This window comes from Phycodurus eques, chromosome 20 (assembly GCF_024500275.1).
Source record: "Phycodurus eques isolate BA_2022a chromosome 20, UOR_Pequ_1.1, whole genome shotgun sequence".
In the NCBI taxonomy this organism is placed as follows: Eukaryota; Metazoa; Chordata; class Actinopteri; order Syngnathiformes; family Syngnathidae; genus Phycodurus; species Phycodurus eques.
This window is the reverse complement of record NC_084544.1, coordinates 2,903,000-2,910,102: the sequence shown is the minus strand read 5'-3', so window position 1 is coordinate 2,910,102 and position 7,103 is coordinate 2,903,000. Positions and strand designations below refer to the sequence as shown.

The following is a 7,103-nucleotide window of genomic DNA, read 5'->3' as shown; positions in this document are numbered from 1 at the left end:
TATTTAGATATTTTCCTATTTAAAAAAAAAAAAAAAAAAAAAAAAGTTGCATTCTGTCTTGGCTCTTGTTTTAGGCCGTGAAAGGTCAAAGTGCCGTATTGTTCTTGAACGTCTCGTCGAAGTTGAGCCGTGAACTTGAGCACAAGCAGGGGAAGGGCGTCCACGTTCCCAGTCGAGTGGAGCTTTCCAGATGTTGTGCCGAGGACGTGACCCGCCGACAGCCTTTCAAACCAAAACAACTTCATCTCTGTCTAGAGGGAGTGTGCGCACACACACACAGACACACACGCACACGCGCGCGCACAAAATACACCTTCATTAGGGGTGCATGGTACAGTATGTGACTGCTACTTAATCTGAGAAGGCTGCATTTCCACTGCTGTACAGAGTTCAAATTCCCATTTTTGCAGTCAGGATGGAATGCATACAGATACACACAAAAGACACGTTAGTCACGAATCATACGGCATAGTTGAGTTTGATGCAAGCTCGTCAATCCTTGGCTAGATTTACACTCCATGGTTCATGTGACCCGATTCCCATTTTCATCTCAGGATGGAGCAGCATACGGCATTGTTCAACTTTAGTGCGACCCGTGCGCTTTGGAGTTTGATCTCAGGACGGAGCGTGTACACGTCCGCGAACCCCGGCGAGGTTGACCCGGACGACACTCAGCAGCCGCGAGCGACCGAGCGCTCGAATGGCCTTCTCGCTATCGCGCCGCTTCCTGTGCAGCTTCCCCGTTTCCCAGAAAGTTCCCTGCCTGCCCGAGGCGGCGGTGGGAATACATACGATAAAGGTGAAGTAAGATGTGGGAAGAAAAACACCGGGCAAAACATTCGGTACGCCCGCGCGCCCTGCCGTATGGAACGTTTTTCCCGCAGGGCTCCCTCCGGGCTGCCGCCTTGAAACCATTCCGGAACGACGGGACTCCCGGCAGGAGGTCTGGTCTCGGTCTCCCTCTGCACCGAGCAGATGTGAACTTTTCAAATGCCGGCTTGCGGGTCGTGCGAAGCGCTACAAACGCTTAAAGGTGTGCGGACAGTCAGTGAGGAATCATACGGGATAGTTAGTATGGATCTGTGATGCATTGCTCAAATGACACACAAAATACATCTTAGTGACCCGATCATTTTTCTGGAATCAATATATATATATATATATATATATATATATATATATATATATATATATATATATATAGTAAGTTCAAGCCCTTCCATGTCCTCGTCTGTTTTGCTCATTAGGACCAATCAGAGCGACGACTCTGGAGAAGGCCGCCTGTGAAACGATCCACTTGAGCGTTCGCCAAGAGGGATGGAGTGGGAATTTGTCCAGCTTGCACTACATGTGCAATGGGAAATGTTTGACCTGCTGGATTTAAAAAAAAAAAAGAAAGACACTTCCTCGCTGCTCTCCCTGCGTGATGCTCTGGAGTGGACATTCCTGCTGCCAGAAGGAATCATACATCAACCGGGGTGACCTTTCCAGTCTTTTGTTGTTTTAAGCCCTGCCGAAACGTCCCTGGACTAAGCGCAACGAATCAAAGGCAGGAAGCCATTTTGGCTCTATTAGAGGCGATTGTTACCAGGAATAAATAGGCCATTTTGACAAATCAGCTTTATTCAAATCCACACATTTGTTGCCCACAATTTGAAGGATTTGAGGGCCACACACCCAAAAGAAAAGAAAAAATGTTGACGCTCATGAAACTGAGCCTGTCGGGGGTCCGGCGTATTCTTCCCGAGCCACGCATGCGCATCACGCCTCCTTCACGTATGTCCTCACCGCCACCACATCTCCCATGATGCACCTCTGCGGGAACACGGCATTAAAAAAATAATAATAATAAGTCACAAAAACAATGAGCTCAGGGACCACAATATTAGGTACACCTGCATAACTTGATGAAATCATCATGTCTAAAAATACTAATACCATTTTGCTAAAAATATTATTAATATTGGAGTTGTTAAACAAAAAAAGCATATTAAAAATGCGTTTTTTTTTTTACAGTGTTAGGCATTGGGATCCAATGTTTATTAACTTCTTAGGAACATTAATAATTGCATATATATATATATATATACACACACACACACATTTTTATGACGTACAATTGTAATTTTACTGACCCGAACAAAGAGAAATCAAATACAAATGTGTTTTTTGTCATGATGCGTGTGCTTCAATTGTTTATTTATATATTTGAGAGGATCAGTTGCATAATAATGATCACAATTCAAATTTGTTTTAATTAGCGCATATCAAAATTGCAGAACATACACATTTTTACAATGCAGTATGTCTTTACATGTATACAAAAGTGCAATATAAAGCCAGGTCATTCAAATATTTGTACCATAAACTTTTTTCTTTTTTTTTTTTTTTTTTTTTACCCCAACCACACCCGAGATTAACGCTCAAATGTGATCTGGAAGATAAACGCCTCACCGCTATTAATTTGCCGTCTGTCACTTCCCTCTCGATGCTCGTCTCTTTGCCGTCCCAGCACTGTTTCTGCACAAGTTTGCCATTTTCCAAGCTGAACACGGTCTGCACACACAAGAGATGCCGTGTGGATGAGTGGATGCACGGAGGGAAAGAAAGAGAGAGAAAAGAAAGAGGGTGTGTGGGATGCGAACCCGCGTTTTCCTGTCGTCGGCGGTGGTCTCCTCGAAGGGCTCGTTGAGCTTGAATTTGATCTCGGACGTCTTGAACGTGCTCTGGGTCTTCATGCTGACGGTGCCTTGGTCGTCCACCGCCACGACCAAGCTGGGCTTGGTGCGGTTGCCCACCTGCCGGACGGCGAAGCCGACGCCTGCGCACCAGCAAAAGCACACAATTGCGTCGTAATTAACACCAGAACATTTGGGTGTGTGTGTGTGTGGAAGGGGGGGAAAAAAATTAAAATAAGAAATACAAATTTCCCCTTCGGGCACTGGCGTCAAACTCCAGGCCCAGGGGCCAGATCCGGCCCGCCACATGATTTGATGTGGCCCGCGAAGGCAAATCATCTGTGTCAACTTCCATGACTCTTGTTAAAATCTGCAACCGAGATTTCAAATGGTCATATTTCCTCAATAACATTGAGATATTGCGAGCATTTTGGTGTCACCGAATATGAACAATAGTTGAAAAACCCATTACCCTTGATTTCTGATTCCAAAACTAGTTTATGCATTTCGGGCGTAATAATACGACGAGGTGATTCCGCTGTTACAGCCGAACAGGACAAAAAAAGTTCAAAAATGATGAGGTGATAAAAGATTTTGATGGTTTCGCAGTCATAACGGCCCTCTGCGGGAAACCGTAACTACAATGTGACCTGTGACAAAAATGAGTTTGACATCCCCGCCTTAGGGGATTCCGTGCGCAACCTGTATGTTATAAATTTTACAGTTATGTGAAAGTTGATAACGCAATCCTACCAATTGCTTTCATGTAGTCGTCAAAGTTCTCGCTGGATACCATCTTCCACGTCCCGACAAACTTCTCAACCATGGCTGCAAAAGGTTTTTTTTTAAGTTGATGCTCCAACTTGTTTGTAAGCTTCCAAATCTGATGCTGGAGTGAACGCTGCCGGTATTTATAAAGGTTTGATGGACCAATCGGAACACGTTATGGCATAGAAGGGGGCCGGCTTGAGAGCCCGCCCCTTGGGCTTCTCTTGGCTAGCTACTAGCATCTTTGGCTAGCCTTACTAAATAGTGAAGAAACGTCAGCACATTAATTTTGATTTAAAATGAGTGATAAGAGTCATTTTAACATATTTAATAAAGGTAGAATGTGTATTTTGACAGGGTTGTTCAATGGCAGCTTACAAAATTCATAGTATGACTACATATACACACACATTTTTTTTTGTCACAGCAATATACAAATGTTTCAAACATGTTGAATAGAAAGAACAAAAATCCAAACTTAAAAACTTTGTGTCTCCACGTACTCTCGGCGTATTGACCAATCACAACATTTACGTCGTAAAATAGGAAGTAGCGAGCTCTCGGCCCTTGCTTCTTTTAGCTAGTTACTAGCATCTTTGATTAGCCTCCTTAAAAGTAAAAAAAAAAAAAAAAAGTCAACATTTGCATTTAATTATTGGTGTCATTTTAACATATTTAACAAAGTCGTACTTTGCTACAAATGTCTATCTTGACTGCTCTGTTCGAAATATGTAATGTGATGTAGGGCTCGGCTAAATAGCTGCTCTTAATAGTGTCGATGTTTTTCACAATTTTTTTTCATTTTAATTGCCCCCTCCTTCGCTCATAAAAAAAAACAAATAATGACCATAGTCAAAGCAAGGTTAGTCTCCCCCCCATTCTTGGATAAGCTTTCAAGTTTTTTTTTCCTCAAATGTACATCAACATCCACAAAACACTTTTCTTTTATTTACAGATAATGTGAAAATAAATGTTTTCCTCTTGAAAAAAAAAAAAAAACATTGTCAAAACATATAAACACAATGCTTATTAAATTAACATTTCAATAGTTCTTGTTGAACCCCCCCCCCCCCACCCCCCAAAAAAAATTGGCTGACAAAGAAACAAAAAACTTTTATTCATCAATACAATCAATGAATCACCCAGCCCTAGTTTGCTGTATGCAAGCTTAAGAAAAACACTTTAAAAAAACAACATTACAGCCTCAATGTTTTATTGTCAACCCGTTGCATACATTTATTAAACACAAAAAATGAAGTTCGGCTAATTTATTTTAAGCCAACAATACAGTCAACGCTTATTTTAAGTTCATAAAGAACTTGTGGGCGTGACTGGGTGAAAGGTAGTCATTTTTGTTTTGTCATTTTTTTTCCCTCAGTGTTTTAAAAAAAAAGGAAAAAAAGCATATGTATTAAAGGTCACTGCTTGCGAAACGTCCCCCCCAAATTATCGGAATAAATTCCTTTTTTTAAATTTTTTTTTTTAAAGCATATTATGCTACATGACGGATCGACATTTCATGGTGGGGGGGGGGGGGGAATCAGTTTGAGCCCACACGGTTGACAAAAGAAAAATCAAATAATACACATTTTATTATAAATGATCCAGTTATGTACACAGAGTATCTATATATTTCTATCTGTTATTTGGCTGCAGCCTTGGCCTGGGGGTCCTTGGTCATGCATCGGGCCTGGAAGGCGCTGAGCATCTCCCTGCTGGTCAGATTGGCGCCCTTCAGCAGCAGCCTCTCGCCGTCCACTGAGGAGGAAGACAAAAAAGCGGAGGATCACGTCAGCACAATGACACAATGGCCGGACAAAGTGAAGTGTGAGTAAAAGTCAAGCAGGGCGCGCACAATAGGATGTCGAGCCGCTCTTGACCTATGGCAGAGATGCATGTTCTTTTCGTCATAAAATTACTAATAACAAGACGTCGTGTGGCACTCGTAAGTGCAGCGGAATGTGAGTCAAACAGAAGTATTCATGAAAAACTGTTTTCCATCAGAAATAATAGACTCTCATTTAAAAATATGAAACACAACCACCCATGTTAGAATGAATGAACATATCTTTACCGACGGCACAAAAAAGGAAGGGAGATACAAATTAAATTACAGCTCAGTTTTATTTAACTTAAGTACAATACATTTGAATTTAATCTTAAACTGTTTCTTTGTTCAACATTTATATAGGTACAATTCTCATTTAACTTGCATTATAATTATTACTTATTTAACGATACATTATAATGAATCACACATTAAGTACACGTTTTTCTATTTCCTTATATTTAAATCGCAGTGTTGATGTTCAAACTGTGCAAAAAGTTGTCGCTTGCTTGTGCTTGCTAAAAAAAATGTTTTCTTGATGTCTGTGTAGATTGTCAGTCATCGAAACCTTGTTGCGGTGAGTCGAGGAGCTTCACGTAGACGAAAGTTGTACTTTTCCGCCATCTTGTGGCATCGATAGGTATTTACTTGAGAAGAAAAAAAATCGCTTTTCAAGTCAGGGCTCACTGCATCACCCACCATACGTTAACTGACAGTTGTCACCTATTTTCACCGCTAATTAATTAGCGACACTTACCATATGTGACATCCACTCGAGGTTCCGACTTGTCGTGTTTCACCATGGATATCACCTCGCAGTTTAAATTGGTCGATCTGGCCTTCTCCGAGCCCACCAACACCAGGAATTCCCTAGAGGAGGCGACCAAGACACAGTTCAGACACCATACAAAAGTCCGGAGCGATAGTGGCACTTTTAAGCAATCCTGCCTTTTATTAGGATATCAGTCAGGTGTAGCAAAAGTCAATCACGCACAATAGTTAGCACTTAGTTAGACAGGTAAAACGTCTGGGTATTTAAAAAGGATACAACAATCTTTTTACTTGCGTATGCACTTACAAAAGTGGCAACGACTCATCAGAAATGGCTTTGGTAGCAACATGCTAGGTAGCAAAAGCTGTCATTTCCGATTTATGAGGCGCGACACAAAACGCACCAAATGCATCAATCACGTCTTACCGCGTCGAGCGGACGTTGGCCTCGAAGGGACAAAAGTGGACGGCGATTTTCTTTACCGCCTTCAGAACAACGGACGCTTTACCGGGGGCCGCCATGTTTGTTTTCACCTTTCACCTCCAGGGGAGAGAGACGCGCTTCTTGGCGTGCTTTGTAAAACCAGCCACCAGAGGGAGCCAAATGACAAGCAAAAGGTTAGTCAGCGGTCATAAATAGGGACTATTATTGTAAGGTCTTCATTATTTTTTATGACAATACGGGCTCAAATTAGTATCCCAAAATAAGATTGATTTTCGTGTGTATTTTATTATTTTTGTGTGTTTATGATAAGATAACCATCCTTTAGTGATCTCTGCAGGAGAGATCCAGGCATAAACGCAGTGTAGTGTGTAAAGCAGCACAGAGTAGATTGTTTTTAAAAATAAAACAAATCATTTAAAAAATGATATTTATGCTAATATTAGTACGTCTAAAGTACACACGTAGACTATTTGAATCCTTAATTAAGACGTCTTTCATTTTTTTTCATCATAAATGATGAAAAATGAAAATACCCTGCATGCACAGTTAACATTTATGTCATTAAATTGTTTATTAATTCTAATCAAACAAATTGTAAATTCTAACGTGAATG

General features: G+C 41.1%; 2 protein-coding genes across 2 annotated transcripts; both read right to left on the bottom strand.

Moving 5' to 3' along the window:
* Nucleotides 1-1,621: 1,621 nt before the first annotated feature.
* On the bottom strand, nt 1,622-3,550 carry fabp4a (fatty acid binding protein 4a). Its single transcript, XM_061664425.1, has 4 exons — nt 3,432-3,550; nt 2,646-2,821; nt 2,455-2,556; nt 1,622-1,815 (listed from the first exon to the last, which is right to left on the bottom strand). The coding sequence occupies exons 1-4, from the start codon at nt 3,502-3,504 to the stop codon at nt 1,762-1,764; spliced, it is 405 nt and encodes a 134-aa protein (XP_061520409.1). The 5' UTR covers nt 3,505-3,550; the 3' UTR covers nt 1,622-1,761.
* Nucleotides 3,551-5,020: 1,470 nt separating this feature from the next.
* On the bottom strand, nt 5,021-6,573 carry mrpl53 (mitochondrial ribosomal protein L53). The gene is made up of 3 exons (XM_061665118.1): nt 6,473-6,573; nt 6,032-6,144; nt 5,021-5,204 (listed from the first exon to the last, which is right to left on the bottom strand). Exons 1-3 carry the CDS (start codon nt 6,565-6,567, stop codon nt 5,089-5,091), a joined length of 324 nt encoding a protein of 107 aa, XP_061521102.1. The 5' UTR covers nt 6,568-6,573; the 3' UTR covers nt 5,021-5,088.
* Between the last annotated feature and the right edge of the window lie 530 nt (nt 6,574-7,103).